A 24,660-nucleotide genomic window follows, 5' to 3' on the forward strand; every position below is an offset into this window, starting at 1 on the left:
GTAGAACCACTGGGTCACCGGGACCGGTGGATTTTTGTGAAATGGATTAACGGATCACAGAACTGGCTGAGGCAGCATGCGAACTTGCCTGGCCGTTTCATATCGGAGAAACAGATAAGATCAAGGCGTTGTAGAAAAGTTGGAAAGAAAGTGCTCGCCGGGGCAACACCGAAGTGCGTAGATGTCGATTACTTATCATGTCAGCATTGCATGATGCCTTAACTAAATCGGGCTGCTTTACGCCTGCATTATACGGTGACAACCAACCTGAACGTTGCGTGGACGAGACGTTATATTCAAATCCTATTTGAAGCAGATAGCACATGTACAAGTACGTACAGCACACATGTACGACGAGTCGCCGTACTTAAGTTGACTTACAGGGGTAGATCTGTGGCGTAGCTAGCGGAAGATGCCGTTAATTTCAATTTTTGAAAGCCTGGTATGACCAATCAAGTCCTTGCGGCCCTTCTGCTTCCTTATGGTTACTGCGAAACTTTGCAACATTGTGCGTGTCTGGGCTTTGAACTTTCATATTTCTGTCATCGTATCCCCATCCTTCTGGACCAGATCAATCTTGCCAGTGGCCTCAGAGGCAAATGCAACATTGCCGATCAATATTTTTGACACTGACATACGATGCTCAGCCTGAGCACGTCGTGATCAGGGACCGATATCTTGCGGGGATTAACTGATCGTCAAAGGAATTTGTCAAACACTCGTGCGTTACTTACTGTCTTTGATATGGCAACCACGGCGCGGCAGGAAGCGTCCATCATACCAATGGATTTTTTCTGGTGGTGGCGGGCGCGTGTCCTCGAAGAGCGGATCGATTATTTTCAATAGAATTCTCAGCGCGGCGGCGGTTAATTTTATCTGATTTCTATTGACGGAATGACGAAATCGATGCAACTAACAGTGCATCAAAAATAGCACAATACATGCAGCACTACCTAAGGTTTCTGCTTTGGCTACCGACTCGGAGTTGGCCCATCATAGCTCCTGAACACAAACGCATGTACGACTCGCCGATGTACCTTAGCTTCGGAAGGATTCTACTCACCGAAGACGCCCCAATCCTTTTTCATTGCCAGTAAACCTTGACGCCATCAACTCTCAAAGGTGTATTGAAACCTTGAGTTAGCGGGGGACTATATGTGTTACTCGAGAAAGCGCTTGTGAGCGTTGCTATTTCGGGGATCCCTTGGACTGGCAGAGATGCACTGCGAACATAATAGGTGACGAGAAAGGTCCTGACAGGGATGCACTACGAACATGATAGGTGACGAGAAAGGTCCTGACAGAGATGCAGAGCGCAATCAGCGATTCGTCATCATGAGATAGAATTGGTTTCTCTGATCAGCTTAGGTCTAGGCCTGAACCCTTGGCAACGCCTTCCAGAGCTCATCATTCAGAGATAGGGGAGTTGCAAGTCTTGATCTATCATCCAAGACGCTCGTCCTAGGAAACCGCACTGTATTTTCGACAGCATCTTGTGCTGCAATTTACTCATTTCAAAGACGATTGACAGGTAACTCTTGAGTAAGCATCGCCAACAGACAATTATGGACCATGGTCATGCGTGGTACTCGATCGTCAGTGACATACACCGGTCACTCCAGTCCGCATAGCCAATCTTCTTCGACCACTCCACCTCCGTCAAGGCCTTGTTACAATCAATCTGCTATTTATTTTGTAGCTTGAGATGGCGCTATACCGGACGAAGCAAATATAATGGCACCACCGCGCCGATGTTGGGAATTCCGAGCAAAGTGTGCACGTGTTCAAATATGTGGACCATGTACGTACTACCTATTATGGCAACAGCGAATAGGGTAAAAGCTTGACCCGAGCCGAAGACGGCAAGAAACGCACTCCAACGTAAGTAGTCAAGACTAGTACTGACGGTCGTCCCTTAGGCCTTAGGCCTTAACCGTTACGCCAAAAGGCAGTGATAATGAAAGCTCACGCTCCATTATCTCGGACAATATTTATGCTGATTATGGGAACTCAGGAAAGCCAACGGGCTTACATCCAATAACCTAATCGGATATATGTCAAATGAGTGAGCTTCTTCATACGTAAGAAGCTAGTTCCTTTAACCGATACTAGTAAAGAAAAGAACCCGCAAATATTGGTGACGAGCATGGCCTTATCACTACAAAAGCCAGGAGGAGGATCCAAAGAAGGGATTCAAGAACACCCTTGCCCATGATGTCCTCCATCCAAGATGTGTTCCCCGCGTGGCAGACTGGGGCAGTCGTCTTCGGTCTGCTAGGCGTTGCGACTATATACTCCTACCGTTCTAGCTCTCGTTCACTGCCATTACCTCCTGGTCCTCCAGAGCCACCTCTTGGGCATTAGTATGTCGTAGTTTGTAATGAATGATACAATACTGACGTACCGGAACAGTCCACCCAGGAAGATTTCTCAATGGATAGACGAATATGGTCCAGTCATCTCTCTCAGCCAGGGCAAAAATGTACTAGTCATCATCGGACGTCACCAGGTTTGAACGCATCTTGCAGGATGTTATAATTGTGATATTCACGTCTCTGACAGGAAGCAATCGATATAATGGAGAAGCAGGGCGCGTCCCTCGCAGACCGTCCTCGTTCAGTCGCTGGCTGTGACATCCTTGGCAGAGGAATGCGATTCGTCCAAATTGGCGCTGGCGAAAGGCTCCGCAAATTCCGCAAGTAGGCGACACGTTAACTTGTTTAAAAAAGCCGACTGGCTAACCGGCCCGATCACATCAGATCTTCGCATTCGCACCTTCAAGTGAAGTCTGCTCAGACTTACGAGCCAGTACAGGTCGCGCATGCACGCGATATTGTTTTGGACATACTACACGACCCAAAATTACACCAGCAGCATATCAAGCGGTTCGTCCGTCCCCTGTTCTTACATTCCGGTTGGTGACATCCACACAGTTTCGCGGCATCTGTCATTCTGCATGTCGTCTATGGGAAGACAACCCCTACATTACTTAGTGACCCGTATCTACTGCAGCTGCAAAAAATGATCCCAAGGGTTCAGAGCGCGATGATGCCAGGTGCATACCTCGTCGACAAGTACCCCATCCTCAAATATATCCCTGGTTATGGGCGGAATTTGAAGCAGTGGAGCCAAGAAGAATATGAGATGTTATTCGGCCAGCTGAATTGGGTTAAGAGTCAAGTGGTATGGATCCTTCTTCTATTCTTCAGTCATTGCATCGACCTTGCCATGACCCAAACAGGCAAAGCTATATTGCTCCTCATTCAGTCGCAAAGGACCTCCTCCTACACACCGATGACAACCAACTATCTGAGACAGAGATAGCATATCTCTCCGGGTCCCTCATCGGAGCAGGCTCTGATACGGTAAGCAAAGGAACCGATATCAACATCATACAACCTAACTTTCGGAATCTTAGACTGCTGTCGCAATTTCGACGGTCTTAATGGCTGCTGCGCGTTTTCCACACGCACAGGCTCGCGTACATGAGGAGCTAGAAGCCGTCATTGACCGAGAGACCCGTATGCAAATTATAAGTCACTGTAGTTCAAAACCGGCTTACCTTGTGACACAGCTCCTACTTTTGAGGACTGGTCGCAGCTCGTTCAGCTTCAAGCCTTCATTCTGGAAGCTCTTCGATGGAGGCCGGTCAACCCAATAGGTGAGCCAAGGATGCATGTTCCAAGGTCATTTGATTCATTGGCGTTCCAGGTTTACCCCACCGCGCAACGAAGGATATCATTTGGGTACGTTGCATAACATGATAAATCAGATATGAGTTTATCACAATCACAGAATGGCATATGCATTCCTGCTGGGGCCACTGTTTTCGGAAACCATTGGTTGGTGCACGTCAGGGTTTTTTTTTTTACAATTTCTTACTTCGTTCTTCAGGAGCATCGGGCGTGACCCCACTGTCTACCATGATCCCGAAGTATTTAACCCTCAACGATGGATCGGTACAGACGGGGAAATAAAAGAGGACATGAAGTTGTTCACTTTTGGTTTCGGAAGACGGTACATATCTTTTTTTCTCACCGTGGGTTTCGCTGAAGATACGTTAGTGCGTGCCCGGGGCTGCATATTGCCAACCGGTGAGTCGACAACGTGGTCCGATGAGCACTCTGTCTCACTCGTCTATCACTTTTCAGATCAGTGTATATCGCTGTTGCTCTTGTGCTCTGGTCCTTCACACTGGCAGAAGACCCAAGTAACCCTATTGACGACACTGCTTTTACCCCTGGCGTAGTATCACACCAGAAGCCTTTCGGCCTGACCTTCAAGCCCCGCATGGATGAAGCATTATTGAGAACTATTTTCTATTCAACAGGGGTGTAGTAGCATTCAGCTTTCTGTAGCCGCCGGAGGTACAGTAATTTCGGTGAATTGTAAAATCCATAATCGATTCTTTTCATTCATGTAGTATCACCTTTTCTGGTATGCATCATAATACGCCGCGAATGTAGATAGCCAGAATATGAAGTTGCGGTTGTGCCTTGATGTTGTGTGGAACAGCTTCGTGAGAGATGCCGATTATTCCCTTGAGTGCAGGTCTGGAGTGGGTGGGGTTGGTGGCTGCGTAGATGGTATCCCTGGCCATATAGCAGCCATCAACTAATTACGACTGATTTGTATTGGCCAACCTTCTGCAGACCACTAGTACCTTCAACTAAATAGAGACTCTAGATCTGCCAGAAAGATAAGATACGGACCACGAGGTACAAACCCAAAAGACGGGCTTACGAAACGAAGAACGGAGCGTTCGGAGTCTAGTCTTCTTGACCTAATAAAGACATATGACAATTGATAAGTACTCTCTAAGCTCAAGCGTGCTCTGGACTGGATGGGAGAATTTAATTCATTCTGATAGTTGCGGACCAATATTAATGGGGTTTCTGGTGCGGATCGGCTCCGATGGTGGGCATTCATCATCGCGGTGTGTGAGAAATTATCGTGGTACCTAGCAGGGGGCGATACTAGGAAAGGATTCTTGGTTGGGCGCGCCACGGAGCATCACAGCCAACCCCGGAATCGTATCATTATATAATTAGGAAATAGTGTGATCCAGATGGAATTGATCCCTTCGGTGCCTGACAATGACAGAAGTAAGTATAGTTGAGTATAGCTATCTATTCTTGTCCAGATATCTTTATCGTATCTGGATATAGTCTTCAACCAGAATGAGGGTAGCGTCATGGACGAATGTGAAAAGTGATCGACCTTTAGGAGCGCATCTTGCCAATACTAATCCATCTTCGAAATGCCCACTCCAGACACAAGACCGTACACGGAGTTTCGAAAGCGCTCTACGCGCAGCATCCCCATAGTATCCTGCTTCGCGTGTGAATGGAGTGGTTCATCAGATTAGATCCATTCTATCATCGCCCTAGCCGTGAGTCGCGGAGGAGTTCGCAACCTGACACAGACAGATTGAGAAATCAATACGGCATTGCAGTGTTGCTCTAGGAAGTATACCCGGTCGTCCACGAGCAAGCAGCCAATTGCTTGACTAGACATGAGTGTCGCATGAAACCGCTCCTGCATACCTCATGCCCCATTAACATTTTCAGTTGTTTGGCCGATCCTCGCAGAACAAAAGGAGAGTCCAGCTTCAGCGGCAGCTTTCAGCACACATTTGGATTCCCGATAACCCATGCCATGGAATCGTGACCGGGGGTGTACCTCAACAGGCATTTCAATCACTTGCATATATCTCTGCCATACGTCGTGAGTAAATGCCTCGCAAAGCATGCGCTCAAGACGAACTTTAGAATATCCCGATAGAGGACAGCGCAGCGGATATTTGCATGGTGAAGCCAATGTCATTTCAACCAACCTGCACGTCCTTGCCATGACAGGCTCAAAGTTATGCAACGGTAAAGCGAAGTCGAACGTTGAGTCTTGATGCGCTGACAACCATTCAGGATGATGGCGACAGTGATCCTTCCACTCTGCGCTATACCCCAAAAACCATAGCAACTATCCAACAGCATCGTACCTCGTGGAATTGGTCTTCTTTTAAACCAAGGTTAGGTTCTACAAACATTGAATATGTTCTCCTTCAAGTAGCACAAGTTTAGAAGATTGGAGAAGACTAGGATCGATCTCACGTGAATTCATCCCCTTGTCTTTTCCTGAGCATGCTGTTATCCTTGTGAACGCGATTCAAAGTGTAATATATCTTGTGGACGGACGAATGCGCAATTATGTAGCCCGAAGCGCCCACCACGCGTGCCGATGATCACGACAGTCTCTGAACGTATCCTTCCCTTTGGAATGTGGCGACTCGCGAGGCAGCTGGGAACCTTGTCTTCTTGTTGTATGTACGGATGTTACTGTCGTGATTCCGGCTCATGAAAACAGTAAAAGTAGGAGTTTTGGGAACCGTGTGGTGTAGATGTTATCATGGATGCTATCATGAACTGAGAACTCGAAGGAGGAGCGGAAGTGTGCCAGGGCGCTGCAGGGCATGTATGCAAGTCGACGGCCGTCGCGGAAGACAGCGGCGGCGAGCCATCATGATGAGCCGCAGATAAAGTCTTATATGACAACATATCGTCATATATAGAACTTCTTTCCTTTATTGGAATATAAAGTCATACATATAAAGTCATGTAAAGTACCCTGCATCTAAAAATGCGAATTTGCAGAAATGGTATTGTAACCCGCTCGCAAGACGCTTACAAGGGTTTTGTTCTGGTTAGCTCAGGTCTGCGTTCGTAAACGCTCAGTTTGGTTATGTTGAGACTGATTATCAAGGAACAGTGTCTGGACTCTGTTACTAGTAGGCCATGCGATAATCTTGTAGTAGTATATACTAATAGTACGAACAACTTGCTTTCTACGCTGTAACGATGTAGTCCTTTCTACCAGGAATATTGTGGTGCCTGCGACGGTCCAATGCGCAACATGTACTCTCACCATCGCCGTAAGCATCAAACTTCTTTTTGACAAGCGAGAAAAATGGGTCATTCGCAGATGTGGGTAGACTCACGAGTTCTCTGATGCGCCGCTGTGCCAAGTGTACTGACCAAAGACCGACAGACTCAATGCCGACGTGCCGTAAACTATAAGCATGTAAAGAAGCAAACTCGTTTTCCGCCTCCAAAAACATACAGTCTCATGTGACGCACAACACCATAATCGTCTCTCATTCAATGGAGTAAGTACTAAGTAATATCATTGCTATCGAATACGCGTACCACAGTACAACAATCATTATTCATGTACTTACAATCAGAAATATCCATAAAAAATACAAAGTCAGGAAGTGAGTAGCAGCATTTCTGCTGAGTTCCTAAGAGATCCAACATCATTTGAACTTGTTCAGTAAGTTTCGACCCGCCTGCAGGGAAGCAACATCAATCAGTGATTACATAATGGTGATCAGGAGCAAACTCACTCTGCGCAAGAGTCTCCAGCTGTCTCCTCGCATCCCTCCCCGCGAGGCCTTCGACCGTGTCTAGTGCACGCCCCGCGAGACCGAACCCACCCCCTCCACCATTGCCTGTCCACGTCGGTGCCGACTGGTTCGGGGCGTAATAGCTCTGAGACTGCGGATGCGTGGGAGGACCTTGTGAGCACGACAAGGATTAGCAACGCAAGGGCAGCTGTGAAGAGAAGATACGAACGGTGCGCTGTGGGCGGAGGCGACCCTGGGATCCCCCATTCAGGCGGAGGGTAGGGTCGGGGAGAGTGCGAACCACCAGGCTGAGGTTGTCCGGGCGGAATTTGGTGTTGGTAGTAGTCTTGCGCAAGTGGGTTTGGTGCGGAGTAGGCGGGGTAGGAATGTGCTGGCTTGTCCATTGCCATGTAAGGTCCTTTGAGGTGTACCAGAATGTGGAGTTGTGTGGGGAGGCCACTGACCGTCTGTCGGATAATATTGTTCTACGCGGGGGAAAGAGGCAGGATCGTGCGGGTGCACGTTGGCATCATACCGATCGTATACTGGTCCGCCTATAGTGGAAGGCTTCCCCTGGGGTGTGGGTGAGGGGCGGGAACCGAGGGGTGGCACAGGGGGATAAGACGGAGCATTGTACGGAGAATGATGAAGTTGTTGTTGACTAGGATACTGGGACCATGATGCAATAGGTACTGGCGAAACTGGCGGGCGCGGAGAAACGATAGGTGCGGGTGAGGTGCTACGACGCCTTAGGCTCGCTTCCACGGAAGGCATTTGCATTACTGAAGAAGAAGATATAGAGGAAATTCCTGACGTATAGGACTGCTGCGGTCCTGCCTGAGGGTATGATAATTTCTGTCGAGCGAGATCGTCGGCTAGATGGCCCACAGTAGGGGATGCAGGCGCGGGGAGAGGAGAAGAAACCCGAGACGATGGCCTGAAAGGGGAATGCGAGGAGCTTGGTCGCTGCTGGGGGCGCATGACCACCTCCATCTTGTCGGGGGGATACACTGGTCTTGTTGGCATCAAAGGGGGCGCAGGGCGAGAGCTCATGTTAACGGCAGGAGGTGGGCTGCTCCCCGATAACGTACTCGCGGTCAGTGATGAACTCCTGGCTGGAAGAGGTGGTGGTGACCCAAAGGAGACTGAGGCACCGGATGAATGGCTGAGAGTGGGTTTGGTGGCTTCAGGCGGAACTGGCCTGGTATTCAATGCACCGCTGGCTAGAGGAAGCGGTCCGATGGCTGCCTGAGGACTCTCTGTGTGTGGCTCATCTTCCAGTCTATATGGTGGCGGAGGAACCTCATCTACCGCTGCACCTCCCTCTTTTGCAGCCCAGTCACGGTATGCTCTTTGAGCTTGATTCCATTGCTCGGCCTCTTCCTCTTGAGTTGTCTTGTCCTCATACCTGGGGCGAGTCGCCCAGTAGTCCTGTAGCTCCTTGACGGGAAATGTCTCGTGTAACATACGCTCACCGCGTAATGATTCAGCAGCGAACCCAGCTATGCGCATATACCAGTCTGACGGAAGCGAGTGGCCATCGGCGTCGAGTGCTAGAAAGTTGAACTGTGGATGAACCGGGAGTTCCTTAGAAGAAGAGACGACAGGTATAAATGCCGTGCCTTCGTCATATTCGTCCCACATAGCCCCGTAAATGATGCGCACCCCTGCGTGTCGTGCAGCATATATTTGTTTCCAGAGAAAGTGACCCCCGTTACGCTTTATGTCATTAAGTCCCCATTGTCCGCGAGAGAGATTATAGCCCTATTGAACAGAAATAATGATTAGTTGCATAATGATCACAGAATGTGGCATTACTAGACCTACACTGCCTCCAGGAAGCACCACAGGTATGTAATCTACTCTTTTCCCCCCTTCGTCTCCTCTCTTCTTCAAAAAATCGAAGTCCGGTTTAACTTTCTCATTCCCCCAACGTTCCGCATCTTCTTCATTCCCGTAACGCCCAATAGTCCAAGGACTCAAAGCATCAAATTCTTCTGTCCAGACCCTCAGGAACTCGGGGTTTCGGTCACTATCAGATGTTGATGTGCGCCAGTGTCCAGGTACACCTGCCATAAGATAAGCACCGCCTGGTGTGGAGGAACGAAAGAAATTAGTAATAGATCGGACGACCTCTGGAGAGTGGTTTCTGTCGTTGAACCCAAAACCTGGAGAACAAATGAGCTAGACAACCAGAATGATGTCTTGTGCGAGCATACCCCATAGAGCGATGACCGGTTTGCCTTTCTCCCGAAGGTAATTGGGGCTGTCTAGAATGCATTGATCACGCATGAGATGCATCCAATCTTGCTCGAGCACCCGCTGGATCTTGTCTGGGTGAACCCCGAGACATCATACCTAAATGCACAGTGAACATCGACCCAACTGAGTTAACGAGTATGCACACATGATGGCAAAGACCCTTCCCTCTGCTTCAGCAGCCTCTCTAACACGATCTCCCACTTCATCTCTGATTTTCCTGATTGGTCCAGAGCCCGCCTCCATGTCACATTGGCCTGCAAATCGTTGCAAGAACGCAGCCGTCGACACCGTGCAACGCCATCCAGTGGAAATGGCGCCTCACCGTCTTCGAGTGGACGCGAAGAGAAGAGAAACATCTGTTCTCCGTCTGCATTTTTGAGACCTGGGGCGGGGAATAGCTCGGATGGGGAGTATTCGGATACATCTGGCCATAGGTCGGTATTGGGGCGTCCGCCGTCCGGGATGGGTTTATCAAACCAGTGCAGCCATCCATGGTGGTTAGGGTCTATTGGCTCGCCATCTCCATTGCAGGTGAACCTGTAAAAGCAGTGTTGAGTATGCGGCTCACTATATGCGACACTCATCATGCGTCCGCGACTTTAGACCACTACGGAGGCACTCATGTATGGCCCACGGGCTTGCATCTAAGTGATAATTGAACACACCATCCCTGATATCCGACTAGAAATTTGTCCTGTATTGTCTTTGGGTTTGCTCTGCGGTGAGGTTGAGGGAGATGAGCATTGAGCAACTTCACGTCAGCCAGCGAACATACCTCTTGAGAATTCGTCCATCTAGCTCTTTCGCCGACATGGTGAGAAACAAAGACCACTAAGCAAGAACTGCGGACGGAGTGATGCTATGTAGCCGCTCCTATGTAAGTTTCAGGCTGTCAGAATTCAGAAACACGCATAAATATTATTTTCATTCTGTAAAATATTTCATTGACTTCCATCCTGTGGAACTCCGAGTACGCGTTCACTGGCAGGACTCCCTTGACATCATGCCCAATACGATGTACCGCAGCTGACAGCCAGAGGGTAAAAGCTATTATTATCTAGAGTCATACTACATAATTGTCTCACAGGATGACCTTCGTCCTTATCAGCAGATCAGCACCAGACGCCATGGATAGCACTGCAGAAGACCTGGCCAGCTATCTCGTGCAGCAACTCAAACTGTACGTTCATCCTTCGAAAACTGATGCCACTTCATTTGATGGCCAAGTTAGTAAAGCAGTGGGAGAGAGGCTCTTGGTTGCCATCGCCGGCGTCCCCGCGTCTGGCAAATCAACCCTTGCTGAGCTGGTAGTCGCCAAAATCAACGCACTTCTGGCTGCTGATAGCGCCACGCATCCTACCTCTGCCATCTTAGTTGGCCTGGATGGGTGGCATCTGACGCGTGCACAGCTAGATGCCATGCCGGATCCTAGACTTGCACATGATCGTCGCGGTGCACACTGGACTTTCGATGGACCATCTTACGTCGAGTTTGCGAAGCTCTTGCGTCAGCCAGCAACTGCTGTGATAACTGCCCCTTCTTTCGATCATGCCATGAAAGATCCTACCCCCCACGCTGTGTCAATATACCCTTCCCACCGCCTGGTCGTGATTGAGGTTTATACTCCATGTTAAAATATGACATATGGGAGCAGGGTGCACAGCTAATGGATGAACGGTGGTGGGTACAGGTAGGTTTGGAGGAAGCGAGACGGCGGTTGGTCAAAAGGCACGTCCTCACAGGAGTGGCTAAAGATATGGAAGAGGCGATCTGGAGAGCAGGACAGAATGATGAGCCAAGTAATCACCGTTATCTTTATGAAATGATATGAGGAATGCTAAAGCTTGGCCTCCTTAGATGGGAAATTTATTGCGGAAAACCTTTATCAACCCACAAGGATCATCGAGAGCTTGGACGACCCCAAATATACCCTTTGACCTTACTGCAAAAATGTAAATCACGCTTCTTGGAATGCCAATCATAGGCCTCAGAGATTGGTTTGCTCGCCGATGAATCTTCAAGTAAAGAAAGATAAGTAACGTTTGAGCTGAGGACTGCGTTTGCAGATCGTTCATCGATACACAGCTCGCTTTCATTCCAATCTACAGCATTCTGAATCTCCACGGTCAATCGATCCACCACGAGGAAGGCCGACATCCCCATCGGAAATTTTCTTGGACTCCGTGGCTGTAAGCGCCCATGACAATGACTATATTCCTGCGTTGCGAAACAATAACATTTATCCAACTAGATGGTTTCGGCTGGTGGTTTGGAAGTGGCCTACTGTTCCTGAGGTACTATGAGCCTAGTATACCCAAGCTGATCCACACGATAATGGGCTCGAACTTAGTAGTGGAGTTAGACTGGTGCGCATGTCCCCAAGACGTCGACGGGTTACGTACCACTATTCACAGAGGGCAGAACTTCGAGTGCGATGCACTGAGCGTTGGTTGCTTTGCGCGACGTAAATTCCCGTTATGGTAAACAAGATGAACGAATGTATTACGGCCTTTCGATGAGCTGAACAATGCAGTGAGCATCGGTTTCTGCATTTTCGATGAAGTATGCTGGTGGCAGGCGGAGGGACCAGTCTGCGAGACTCCAGACATATCATTATGATCAGACTGCCCGGCAGACCAGTCACTCCCTCTGGGAACTGGAGTGAGCGCTTCTTCGAGACATCCACTACACTGCGAACAGCAATGAGAACGGTGCAAATTTAGTATCAACGTTATGGAAAATGAGGGCCCACGTAGAAGATGAGCTTGACCAGGGTGAGTGCATGGCATGAGACGATGACGGCTGATTAAGGTCATGGTCAGATTATCCTTGAAGTGACATGGTAAGCTTCACTTAACTGTATCTGCGAATACAGAGCGAAGAAGAATTATGGAGCACCAGTCGCCATTCAAGACCTTCCAGCATCGGTCGACGACGATAATTGTGTCGCCTGACCTGTTAATCCACTGGGGAACATTTTCTTCCGACATACGACTGCTAGACTATAGGATTACGGCGTTGCCTTCTCACTGCTTCCCGTAATATTGCAGTAGAGGGTAAGCAATTGGAGGTGGGTGGGAGCGATAGGGTGCTGCGGTGTGCTGACGACCTTGGAACAGGTTTCCACACATTGCTACTGCAGCAGTGTGTGATCCCGATCTGGCGCGGGTTGCAACCCGAGAATTTTGATGATCATGGCGTGGGTCTTCGACCGAAAATGTCTAACTGTTATCCTCTCCTTGGGGAGAAAAACAGTTTCTCTTCGCTGTGCTTAATTACCAGCGCAGTCGTCCCAAAGCGTACCTGAGGAACCTTGAAAGGGGACTTGTGCTGCCTTTCCGTCAATGAAATTGTAAACAACAGAGAGGAAAGCGCAAGACCCAGACGAGGCAAATTGTAATTTTCCCATACAGATTTATCTGGGGTTTGTCGATGCATACCAATAACCGAAGTTCACCGTTTAGCGCAATGTCCATGCAGCTTTGTGCTTGCTGTACTCAATATGTCTACCACTATCAGGAGCCTTTGGAAAAGGGCGGACCCTGATAGCAATATCCCCCCCTAGGGGTTGGCTACCTTGGTAGCGGGAATGCCGCAAACAGCGAATTGGTATTCCTGTAAATCACACGAGCTATCACGCGATCAAGCTACCTGGCGTTCCCGAGGGACCAAGGAAAGTCACCCAGGCGCCACACTCGCCGGTTTCAATATATCTACTGCGACGACGACTTACACGACGCTGAAAGTACGGCCGGTAAACGGGCATCTGAGGCGGCATGCTTCCTCATGCTGCTTATGTCGCAGGATCTCGAGATACGTACTATGATATTTCAAGTTCCCGCCTCCGAAGTGCTTGCACGAGTTGCAGCCCCAGTTGTATTCACCTGGCAAGGTTCTTCTCCCAAACATAAATTTGGCCAGTCATTCCAGTGGAACCGGCGCTAAATCAACATGAACTCCGAACACTGGCAAATTGCCCAAGGCACCCATGTAAATGTTCATGGTGATCGCCGGATGTGTTGTTGCCGGTCAGGGTAAACATTCTCCGGACCAACTCGGAGTAGCCTCCCCAAAGTCAGCAGGCGAAACATTGCCAAGGTCATAATGAAACCCCGTTGAGAAACTTAAGAACTCTGCCGGACCAGCTAAGTCAAAAATACGGACGCAGTATTTTGCTTGTGGAGACATTTCTCAACTCGAACAGGCAAAGAACACAATCAGATATATAGATATCGTCAGGATGATACTCGATACAGGCACAAATCGCATAACAGGCTAACGTTACAGTACGTACTCGAGACAATAGTAATTTAGATGCTGGAAGACAACGAATACGGTGACCAGCACTTCAAAAACCCCTAACGGGTCAAAAAAAAACGAGCAAATGGTGATGAGGCCAGAGGTAGATCTGGCGGGTACTAGGTGATGTGTCAGTGATAAATGCTGGGACGGGACTAAAACCAAAGAAGTCCAAATAAGCCGACAAGAATGTCAAGAAATCTCTCAGCTCAGCTCTACTATCAGCATGAGCGAGGGAGTCCAAAAATCCAAAGAAGAACACGGCAGATATCAACATGATTAGACCATGACAAGTCTTCCCATGACGTACGTCCCTCCGTTCACGAGGCCAACGTTCCCTACATCTTTGCCGCCAAACCCTACCTGCTGGACCCGGGAGGGTACCTTTCCATCCGCACGGGTGATAAGGCGTGAGGCCAACACTCTCGTCCCATGAGTCGCGCTCTTCAATCCACTCGTTGGATACGTCATCTTTGACTGCAGTAACAGGTGGGAGGGGGACGCTAGTCGCTTTTGTAGACTCCGCGGGGAAAAGGTTAAATGGAAGAAGGGACGTCGGTATCCATTGCGACGGGGACGGAGCGCGACGTCGTCTCTTTGCGGATGTCTTGGGCTGTTCTGATGGTGACGTCGTCGATTCATCGCGAACACGCTTGTTCGGTCGCGAATCTGAATCAGATGATGCGGCAGTACCTGAAGCCTCTGCCGGCGGGACAGATGTGGGTTCTTGTGACGTTCCAGCAGAGTCGCTGGACGTTATCTGGTTTGTGCGATTTGCAGTGTTTACGGGCTTAAGAATGCACCGCTTAACGTGACGGTTAAGATTAGGAGGCAACGCCAAAACGACGGCCACAGGTGTCACACACAAATGCTACAATCACGAATTTTTAGCGTCACGCGACCGCAACAAATTTGCTAGTCACATACCTTTTTCTCCTGTGTGTACGAGCAGATGCTGCAAAATAGACCATTGATATGAGCTGGCTATTTTTAGCAACAGAACAATATTGACCTTTCTCAACGTGGAGGGCCTATCAAAGGATTTCTCGCACATCCAGCAGGCATGCTTCTTTTCCCGTGGTCTTGGGCCTGAGCCTTCACCCTTGGCGTTGCGTGATGATGCAGACCTAGAAGAGTTGGCACACGCAGTCCGAATGGACTGGGTTAGCTCGGCAGGGGTGGTGGAAGGCCCTGGTAACGCTAGGGCAGATGGGAGCGGCGGTGATGGATGAGATGGAAGAACCATGTTGGATGATGTTGGAAGATCAATACAGTAAGAGTGCGACGATGAAGAATAATGTGATGACGATGGGCTTTTATCGCATGCAGGGTATGTGTAGTGCAGTTGTTGCTGGTAGAATAAAGGCAGCGTGTCCGACCACTCACATGAGGTATGGCCGCCGGCGATGGTACGAAAGTTAGCTAAAGATGGGGGTATATCTAAAGATATAGGTGGTCCGGTGACCATGGCACGTAGGGCCGACGTTGTCGATGCGCCGCTATCTTGGAGAGAGTATCTGCCGCTCTGTATATCGTATGCGTCGTAGATGGATGATCTTTCTAAGAAGCCTGTAACCCAATCCGAGGTGTTTGACTGGGTAAGAGATGGACCCAGTTGAGCGCTCTGCATATGGTACTGCCGCAAATTGGGCTGCTGGACTAGAGGGCTTGGACTCTGCATCATAGGGTGTGGGACGTCAGGGGGCGGCTGGGTATCGACGAGGAGGACGAAGTCTGATGAAGTTCACACTAATTCTGTGAGCAGGAAAGCTTATATATAATTTGTTGGGTACATCCGTTGCAACCCTAAAGATGCGAAGACATAAACAAAACGAGGACCAGATCTATGAAGGCCCAGGCAACGAGCAGCTGGTTTACGGCAGAAATTAGCATTCGACCCCAGCGGCTCCCACCGTTTTCTGCAATCGTCATTTGGCGTGGACCGACCAGCTGGCTGAGTCAAGCATTCCTATAGCTCTTCTCGAACTCACCGCTTTCGCAAGAAGCCTCGGAGGCCCGCGTGTTGTTGAGGAAGATCAGAGGCCACCACTGCGGGAAGGAAATTGTTGCATCAATCATACTTACTCTGATGGGCTCTCGGTCCGTGATAACAAAAGTCTACTTCCCCCACGCGTTAACTGGAGCAACAACATCTCAACTTCCACTCAATTCTCGGCGGAGCGGAAATACCACGCTCGGTGCGCCTCGTTGTCTGAGTGCTCGCAATGATGGCCTACCCACTTCCTTTCCGGTGTCGCTTCGAAGTATTCTCTTTGGCCACGCAGATGGCAGATATGAACAACGACGATCCCGGTGCATTCAGACGCATTTGAGGAAATGAAGCTTTCCTCGTGTGGATGGAAATAGAAGAACAGCTCGCTGGATATGCATGCTTGAGTCTGTGTTTGGTAACTTTGGTTTATTCTCCTATACTTAGTTTAATAGTTAGTCAATGGAGATGACGCAGCCGCCGGTAGTGGAATAGTAATTGAGGCTGCAGCACAGGAAATTCATTTCTGATTGCAGATAGCAACAAGATCAAGTTCGTTCATAGTTGAACTTCTTCAGGGCCCGAGGCTCTCCTAGGCGGAACTTGAATCAATTATAATTACGTTTGTGTGGTCATTTGTTGATTTTCAAGGCTTTTGACAAACAAACACAAATAACGCCTCTTCCACTAGCCGAAAACAATTATTGGATACAAGGCTTGCCAATCATGACAATAACAGCTGCACAGAAGACCGCCATAGAGGAGGTCATTGAAATTTTAATTGCAACTACCCCAGGTCGCGGAAAACGCCAATTATCTCAATTGTTTATGGATCTGGTGGATAGAACAGAGTGGCCTGAGTACTATGAGGTATTTTCTCATATTCCGCACAAACGAACGCTAGACATGTCCGAATTATTTATTTCAACTAGGTCATACCCGAGCCACGATGTATCAACGCCATTAAGTCAAGCGTTGAACGGAACAGATACAAGGACGCGTTGAACGCGTATACCGATCTGTCACTCGTGTTTTGGAACGCATTGTTCTACAACGAACCAGATAGTCAAATTGCTACAGATGCGCAGACTCTCAAGGTGCGTTTTCTACTTCTCGTCCGCGGCGCAATTGCCCTGAACACCGATTGGGCGTTCCGACGTTATCTATTCGTGTTCAGACTGTACTCGAAATTGAATGGCAGAAGAGAAGCATTCTTCCTATGCCCCGACACTCGCCACCTCCCTCATCCGCTCAAAAGGTCCACGGAACGGGTCCCGCTGCACCGCCGCAGTCCATTGTCACGCAGCCTTCCACTTCTACAACGACCAAACTGAGAACAACAGTTCCAACATCCGCTGTAGCTCCAATTTCCGAGTCACAGACCGTCAAATCCACTCCTCTAAAGGGATCAGCGGCTGGAGAAGAAAGGGTTGGGGATAGTGAGGCGATCGTCCGTCAGCTTGAGAAAAGTCTCCCAAGATGGCAAGGCTTTGGAGAACTAGGGATGTCCGAGGCCAGCAAGGCGAGTATTCATGAATCGACCGCTCTCAACCGTGGTGATGTTTAATCCCCGTGTGTGTACTTACATACTTGCTATGCCACAGGACCGACTGGTCGAAATTGTGCACAGTCCTCCTAAGACTCACGCGCATGAAGACGCTCGTGACCGGACCATGCTGACCGCGGCAGGAACTTTGACTGTTCCCCCAATTGTCGACAAGCTCCCCCCTGATACGAGTGGGTTTTTTGTTCTCGTTTTCAAATATGCCTTACACCTTCTGTTAGCAAAACATTTTGATCGCTCTCCAGACACAAACGAGTTGTTCTGGTTTTCTGCTCCTCCAATGAACAGCGCCCGGACACCACCCCCACTGCATAGTTTGGCATACCTGCATTTCCTGGCGACGAAACGGAAGAAAGAACTGGCTACTGGCTCAGACACCATGGATGTCGATGGTGAAGCCACTTCGACAGGTCCTTCAAAGCGACAGCGCACAGTTGCGCCTCCAACAGTTAGCGAAATTCTACAAGCAACCTTAAATTCTGCATCTACTGAGCTCCTTTAGACATTATCCATCTATTCCCACTGGTATGATAAATTTATTTTGGTCCTCCCACCTCGTACTCATCGGTTGCCATGCCATATAGACTTAATTTCTGGCCACAAGAATTTCATCTTTTTGGCAGCTCAATCCAACGCTTGCAGTTGTCCGACCATTCATCTATTAGTTCGCCCTGCACTATATAAGCGCAAATCCGAGTTAGGCAGAACTCAGGTCAACTGTCAAGTTAAAAATAAGAATATCCGCGCACCGAAACATCATAATTGTTGCTGGATGCCAAATTTCCTTAGTGTTGAAACGTTGAAACTGATAAGTTACCCAATTCTACCACTACAATTACAACTGCATCGCGATTGGATCCATGCAGTCTTCAATGAGTGCGTCCTCGTACCGCTCAAATCCGCAGAGCGCCTAATCTTGTCGACATCGACAAGTGATGCAGAACAACTCCCAGGCTCAGCCATGTCCGCTTCGCCAGTGCCGGAATCATGGACATGATGCTCGACAAACGATGAACTGGCAGCAGCACAAATTTATTCTTCGGTTCCAGACGCTGTCATCGAAGATATCCAGTCACTACTGATTGTGTTCGGCATAATGACGTTTTAGATGACAACAAGACCGATCTGAGGACGAAATCGGCTGTAGATCAAAATTTATCCACAGTACGACCTAAATTGCGATCCTTCAGTAAGTGTCTGAGCATTCCCAGGGACTTCATATTCACCCTTTGGGACCTCAAGCTTTTTTATTGTCGACGTCTCTCCCGATCCCTTTCGTTTACTCGACCACCTTCTCTTCTGCGAATATCCATGTGACTTCGGGGTTGGAAGTCAGTTTTTTTATTCCCCTTCGCGACTTACGATACGCCGGCGGCCTCTCAGTTTGCGAGACGAGCGTCTTCGTAGCGCGAAGTTTTCCTTGTCACCATACACCCCGGTGTCACGGTTACGTGTATTAAGAACCGTTGTTTCTGTTGGACATTACTCGACGGCCTTTTCGACAATACGTATGTAAGCAATAATCAAGTTTCTTCCAGGTAGGCGAAATAGAAGGAAAATAGTCATCCCTTCTTTATTATATGGAAAAAATCGGCAGTAGTCCTCGTGCCGCGCGTACGCCTTAAAATTTCCTACGGAATACATTACGAATGCGCCCAACTCTATAGGTGTGCGCAAGAAGAACTTTTTGTAATTGATATGTAAGATCATTTCCTGACGATGCTTCTAGATTTCCTGCGGCACGCCTCCATGTTCGAGACTCATTATAGAAGCGTGGCTCATGAATATCTTGACGAGTTCTGGCGGAACTTGGAGCGGATTCATTTTACCATTCATAACTTGTGCGAGCTCGTGAACTTTGCGGCTTTTGCTGTGTTTCCACGAGGGTCTTCATTGAATAATCTCTTGGCCAGGCCGGACCTGCAGCAACATTGATCGGTGTTACAATCTTTGCATGCGCCCATTGATCAAAATTCAAGTTTTTGACCTCATCCTGCAAACCAGCGGCTTGGGACTCCGCGAGTTCAACAAGCTTAAGCATTATCGGTGCATCGCCTTCGATTGATTCTTCCCGTAAACTAGGGGTGCACTGGTTTAGACTTTTGGCTTGGCGCCTTCACGTCCGGGGAATTGGAAACTGGCCATGCGGAGTAGGTGCTTAGTGTGGGTCTCGAGAAGAGAACGATAGAAGAATGCCAGAAGCACGCCCACATCTCATGATCAATCAAATACTGTATTTTGATAACTACGGAGATTGTGTACATATCGCAAGAGGACGGGAACGAACGACTGGATGCACCAGAATGCAGCGAAGCAGAGAAATTCGCTGACCCTAAATATCGTCTATACTTGGCACGTTATACTAAAATGAAGATTGTTCTAGAAAAAAAGTCTAGAAGTACAAGAAATCCACAGAATGCGCGCGTCTCCGACATTCTAAGCCCAGAAACTTGTTACTTTTAAATCATTGGTATGGCATCGCACCGTTGTTGTTGCCTACTATGTGTGGTGTAGGGAGTCGTATTCGCCCGTGGGGGAGGTGATAGCGAACCTTGCAGAGAAGGATATGCCATCTGGGGCCGTGGGGAATACACATATTGCGACGGGGACAAGTGCCCATACAACACAGGAGAGCCGAACACTGACGGAGAAAAGTTGGATGTGTTGGACGGCCTACGGTTGGGGGTCAAGCGCGTTGTTGTGCCATCACCTCTAGCTATGAATGCCTGTTGGTTGACCACAGAGGCGTAGAGTCCTTTCTTGTACAGGTGGCGTCTGTACATCAGATAGGCGCCGATGGCGAGAAGCGAGAGGGCAGCTACAGATCCGATGGTGCCGCCAACTATCGCAGTCACGTCGGTTGATTTTGAGTTTGAACTTGAACTGGAACTGATGGATGATGATGAGGTTGACGAGGTGCCTGGAATGACGTTGACAGGATCTGGGCCGGATCAACGTTGGTGATGAAAATACGAAAGTAAACCAACATACTCTGCTCATAAATAGCGCTCGCATCTTGAATATTGAAAGTCTCATATGTCCAGTTCATCGCTGAGAAGTCGATCGGTATCATGTATTCAGAAAACAAAATCAACTTACGATTTTTAATAGCCCAGTAAGGTATGGACGCATTTCCAGCAAGCACATATTGAGATGGGAAATATCTAAAATCAATGAGCGCAGCTCAACAAATCATGAAACTTGGACTCGCTCCTCTATCCATGACGAGTTGGCACTGCACCCGGATGCCCAGGTAGGCCATCTATTTGATCGTTAATATTTCTTCAAGTTGCACGGGATGGATGACTTACGTCCAGACAGAGTCGGTGAACCCTTGACACAGAGTGCACGCCATCAAGAGATTATAGGACGACCAAGAACTGCTATATATCAGGACGGCTGGAAATGCAGTTATAGCCTCCACTTACCAATAACATGCATTTGCGGTCGAAGAATTTGGCAAGGAGTACGAATAACCGACCATCAAGGCAGGTTGCTCATAGTCTTGAAATGTACACATGAGTATACAGCCATGACTCAGGGAAAATCCACATGCTGTTCCCAATACATGAAGCCTCGACATAAGCGACTGTGAGACAAGGCGAGTAGCCTTGAGCGTCGTTCATCCATGAATATTCATTAATGCAGGTAGCAGACGAGGTGACAACACGGGCGACCGGATGAACTTGTACAGCCAGGATAGTCGAAATACATGGAATTATAGATACAAAAAGATAGAAACCCAAGAACACCATGTTGTAGAAGTAACCTGAGACGCACTGCTGGGGAATCGGCAGGGATGTAGGCAAACACGCGGATTATTCGAATGAGGGTAAGCACGTTCTTATCGTTACGTATCAATCTAGCGCTCGATAACTTGTCTGGTGACCTGGCATGAGGTAATACCTGCGGTGGACCGGACTCATGTGTTATGTTGAAGACGCTAAAACTTGATGTCAATGATCTGATGAGCGTCGAATCAGTTAACTTGGGGGGTGATGAGGTATTTTCCTAGGGGAAAAAGTAACATAGACCTGCTATCATATGGTCTCCCCCTGGGCAGACCAGATAGTTGAAGAAAGACAGCGTAGTCGATCGAAGACTGCATCGAGTCAAAGAACGTGAGAAAAAAGTCAAAGGTTGGTCAGTTACTAGTCCATCAACAAAAGAGCCTGAACCGTATATGCATATGTTCACATACATGTCGCAATGTAAGACCTTGTGTACGACTTGTGTATATCTTAAAAGCTAAATCACAGCATGCATGCTCTTGTAAGCTTCACAAGGCCTTGCATGCTTCGAGCTCTTTTGTTGATGTCTTCAAACTTCAAAGTACCGACATCGACAAGATCAAAGACAACGAGCAATCATGCTTTCCTATAATTAAGTCCTTCTTCGATCTTGGAGCCCATCACATCCTAAACGTTTCAGGCTGTATATAACCCCACACTACACAGCATGCACATCTTGTGACTATGTAGCACATGCGGTTAAAGCTGTGAAGCATTACTATAACAGTACTCAGTTCCCGCGATCAATCAACTCGCTCTGACGCCAAGGAGCCAAGACCATCTTCGAAAAACAGGTAGCTTTCATTTAGCAAGAATGGCTTTGAACTGGTGTACTAGTATCAGGTTGGTGCCTTGACGTCTGGGGAGTTGCCAACTAGACAAGCTGGAGTAGGTGCGAATTGTAGGTCTGGAAGCGAACGAAAGAACGCCGGAAGCATGCTCACATCCTACTTGGTTTCAATAAAAACATTGTTATTTTGATAATGACAGAATTATCACAAGACGATGGGGAAGACAGGATGCACTGACTAAATACGGAGGCAGAAAATCCGGGATCTCCGCCTGGCCTGTCATAGCAAGATGAGTAATATCGCGAAGGATAAGATACAATAAGTCTACAGAGCAGAATGCGCGCGTGTCCGACATTCCAGGGTATCAGAAACACATTACTTTAAATCATTGGTATGGCTTCGGAAGGTTGTCCGCTACTAGTATGTGTGGTGTAGACAAATGTGTCTGTCCACGGAGGAGGTGAGAATGAACTTTGCAGGGAGGGATATGCTCTCTGGGGCTGTGGGGAATACTGCTGCGGGGAATACTGCTGCGACGAGGACAAGGACTGCCCATATAATACAGCAGGGCCAAATGTTGATGGTGCAAGGTTGGATGAATCGAACAGATCGAGGTTGTGGGATGCCGTCCCTTTTTGGTTGATGATTGCGGCGTAAGCTCCTTTCTTGTATACGTGACGTCTGTACAATAGATAGGCACCGATGGCAACGAGCAACAGTGCAGCTGCGCCTCCAACTATGACACCCACGTCTATTGATTTTGAGCTTGAACTTGAACCGCCTGATGATGATGATGATGATAAGGCACCCGGGGTGACGTTGGAAGGATCTGGATCAGATCAATACGAATGATAAAGAAATGGAAGAATACCAACATACTCTGTTGATAAGTAGCGTTCGCATCTTGAATATTAAACGTCGCATATGTCCAGGTCGTTGCTAAAAAAAAAGTAGTCGATTGGTATCATATACTCGGAACTCGGAAAACAAAATAAGCTTACGATTTGTAGTAGCCCAGTAAGGTATTGACGCATTTCCGGCAAGCTCATATCCTCCAGAAGGGAAATATCTATAATCAGTGAGCACAGCTCAACAAATCATGAAACTTGAACAAACTCTTGTGTCCATGATGAGTTGGTAGTGCACCCAGATGCCCAGCGAGCCCATCTAATTAATAATTAATATTTCCCAAGTTACACGAGATAGATGACTTGCGTCCAGACGGAGTTGGTGAAATTAGGCCCTTGACAGAGGGTGCACGCCATCAGAAGATTATAGGACGACCAAGAACTGCTGTGATATCAAGACAATCGGAGACGTAGAGTTGTAGCCCCACTACTTACCAATAACATGCATCTGCGTTCGAAGAATTTGGCAAGGTGTACGAATTGCCGACCGTCAGGGGCAATTGGTTATAGACTTAGAATGCACATGAGTACGTAGCCAACATACGAGGAAGATACACATGCCGTTCCCAATACATGCACCCCCAACATAAGCAACTGTAAGACAAGGCGAGTAACCTTGAGCGTCGTTCATCCATAAGTAACCATCAACGCAGGTAGCAGCAGAGGTGACTGCGCGGGCATCTGGATGAACTTGCACAGCTAGGATGGTAGAAATAGAGGGAATTATAGACGATATAGAGACAAAAAGATAGAAAATCAAAGGCACCATGTTGTGCTGGCAGGAGCAGCCTGAGACGCACTGCTGGGGATGTATGCAATCGCGGGAGTTATTCGAGTTAGTGCCGGCATATTCTTATCGCTACGTTCCGGCGCTCGATACTTGCCTGGTGACCCAAGGCCATGGCGTATGAAGGTATTTTCATGGGGGCAAAGTAACACGGGCGGGAGTAAGTAGTCACTATATTAATATTATATTAATTACATAAATCTACTTACCAGATCCGTCTAAGTATAACCTTCATCGCATGTGGTGACTATAAACTATAATGTATAGTACATACTGTAGTGTACAAGCGGTTATAGTATTGTTAACCGACGACTCATTTTTACCTGCCGCAATCTGTCAATTGACTTGACTTCTGATGCCGAAGAGTCACGAAGTTCGGTAGCAGCCTTCATTCTATCATTCGCAAGAGTGACTTTGAACTGGTGTATTGGGTTGGTGCTTTTACTCTGGCGAGTTGCCTGGACAATTTGGAGTGCGAATTGTGGGTCTGGAAGAGAACGAAAGAACACCGAAAGAATGCCGGAAGCATGCCCGCATCGTACCTGGTGTCAATCAAAACAGTGATATTTTAATCATGACAGAAGTATCACAAGATGGGAAAGACGAAATACACGAAACACTGACTGAAGCGCAGGGATAAATACTGTGATCCACGCCTTGCCTGTCATAATAAAATGCGTAACATCGCGAAGGGCAATATTTGTCAAGAGACAATAAGACCAGTCTGATATTCCAAGGTATCGACTTTAAACCAGGGGTATGGCTTCGGAACGTTGCCCACTACTAGTATGTGTGGTGTAGACAGACGTCTCTGTCCGCGGAGGAGGTGAGAATGAACCTTGCAGAGAGGGGTATGTTGTCTGGGG

At 48.2% G+C, this 24,660-nt stretch overlaps 7 protein-coding genes across 7 annotated transcripts; 3 read left to right on the forward strand and 4 right to left on the reverse strand.

Annotated features, from left to right (window-relative positions):
• The first annotated feature begins 1,984 nt into the window (after positions 1-1,984).
• On the forward strand, positions 1,985-4,834 carry EDB91DRAFT_1129390 (cytochrome P450). The gene is made up of 14 exons (XM_041318565.1): positions 1,985-2,065; positions 2,118-2,363; positions 2,413-2,509; positions 2,563-2,699; positions 2,760-2,885; positions 2,934-3,183; positions 3,210-3,365; positions 3,419-3,521; positions 3,575-3,661; positions 3,712-3,746; positions 3,796-3,842; positions 3,895-4,017; positions 4,065-4,094; positions 4,152-4,834. Exons 1-14 carry the CDS (start codon positions 2,055-2,057, stop codon positions 4,336-4,338), a joined length of 1,635 nt encoding a protein of 544 aa, XP_041177751.1. The 5' UTR covers positions 1,985-2,054; the 3' UTR covers positions 4,339-4,834.
• A 2,289-nt stretch (positions 4,835-7,123) lies between these two features.
• EDB91DRAFT_1129404 (uncharacterized protein) lies at positions 7,124-10,565 on the reverse strand. Its single transcript, XM_041318566.1, has 11 exons — positions 10,440-10,565; positions 10,019-10,380; positions 9,953-9,981; positions 9,810-9,918; positions 9,754-9,760; positions 9,622-9,730; positions 9,230-9,570; positions 7,867-9,166; positions 7,632-7,820; positions 7,377-7,573; positions 7,124-7,345 (listed from the first exon to the last, which is right to left on the reverse strand). Exons 2-11 carry the CDS (start codon positions 10,249-10,251, stop codon positions 7,313-7,315), a joined length of 2,547 nt encoding a protein of 848 aa, XP_041177752.1. The 5' UTR covers positions 10,252-10,380; positions 10,440-10,565; the 3' UTR covers positions 7,124-7,312.
• A 226-nt stretch (positions 10,566-10,791) lies between these two features.
• Positions 10,792-11,601, forward strand: EDB91DRAFT_1237059 (P-loop containing nucleoside triphosphate hydrolase protein; the record flags this gene model as incomplete). Its single annotated transcript, XM_041321537.1, has 4 exons — positions 10,792-10,844; positions 10,896-11,280; positions 11,319-11,463; positions 11,522-11,601. 4 exons carry the CDS (start codon positions 10,792-10,794, stop codon positions 11,599-11,601), a joined length of 663 nt encoding a protein of 220 aa, XP_041177753.1.
• Positions 11,602-13,871: 2,270 nt separating this feature from the next.
• EDB91DRAFT_1129424 (uncharacterized protein) lies at positions 13,872-15,775 on the reverse strand. The gene is made up of 5 exons (XM_041318568.1): positions 14,976-15,775; positions 14,891-14,918; positions 14,800-14,834; positions 14,348-14,768; positions 13,872-14,322 (listed from the first exon to the last, which is right to left on the reverse strand). The coding sequence occupies exons 1-5, from the start codon at positions 15,645-15,647 to the stop codon at positions 14,243-14,245; spliced, it is 1,236 nt and encodes a 411-aa protein (XP_041177754.1). The 5' UTR covers positions 15,648-15,775; the 3' UTR covers positions 13,872-14,242.
• An 838-nt stretch (positions 15,776-16,613) lies between these two features.
• Positions 16,614-18,184, forward strand: EDB91DRAFT_315460 (uncharacterized protein). Its single transcript, XM_041326831.1, has 6 exons — positions 16,614-16,823; positions 16,886-17,050; positions 17,131-17,475; positions 17,558-17,690; positions 17,739-18,042; positions 18,102-18,184. Exons 1-5 carry the CDS (start codon positions 16,680-16,682, stop codon positions 18,017-18,019), a joined length of 1,068 nt encoding a protein of 355 aa, XP_041177755.1. The 5' UTR covers positions 16,614-16,679; the 3' UTR covers positions 18,020-18,042; positions 18,102-18,184.
• Positions 18,185-19,696: 1,512 nt separating this feature from the next.
• EDB91DRAFT_315577 (uncharacterized protein) lies at positions 19,697-21,400 on the reverse strand. The gene is made up of 7 exons (XM_041326833.1): positions 21,074-21,400; positions 20,946-21,021; positions 20,829-20,897; positions 20,729-20,779; positions 20,617-20,681; positions 20,509-20,568; positions 19,697-20,458 (listed from the first exon to the last, which is right to left on the reverse strand). Exons 1-7 carry the CDS (start codon positions 21,270-21,272, stop codon positions 19,977-19,979), a joined length of 1,002 nt encoding a protein of 333 aa, XP_041177756.1. The 5' UTR covers positions 21,273-21,400; the 3' UTR covers positions 19,697-19,976.
• Positions 21,401-22,229: 829 nt separating this feature from the next.
• Positions 22,230-23,945, reverse strand: EDB91DRAFT_315538 (uncharacterized protein). The gene is made up of 7 exons (XM_041326832.1): positions 23,569-23,945; positions 23,443-23,518; positions 23,315-23,389; positions 23,216-23,266; positions 23,101-23,168; positions 22,979-23,038; positions 22,230-22,880 (listed from the first exon to the last, which is right to left on the reverse strand). The coding sequence occupies exons 1-7, from the start codon at positions 23,774-23,776 to the stop codon at positions 22,480-22,482; spliced, it is 939 nt and encodes a 312-aa protein (XP_041177757.1). The 5' UTR covers positions 23,777-23,945; the 3' UTR covers positions 22,230-22,479.
• Positions 23,946-24,660: the final 715 nt, after the last annotated feature.

This window comes from Suillus paluster (genome assembly GCF_016628075.1).
Source record: "Suillus paluster strain FC165 chromosome Unknown EDB91scaffold_22, whole genome shotgun sequence".
Lineage (NCBI taxonomy): Eukaryota > Fungi > Basidiomycota > Agaricomycetes > Boletales > Suillaceae > Suillus > Suillus paluster.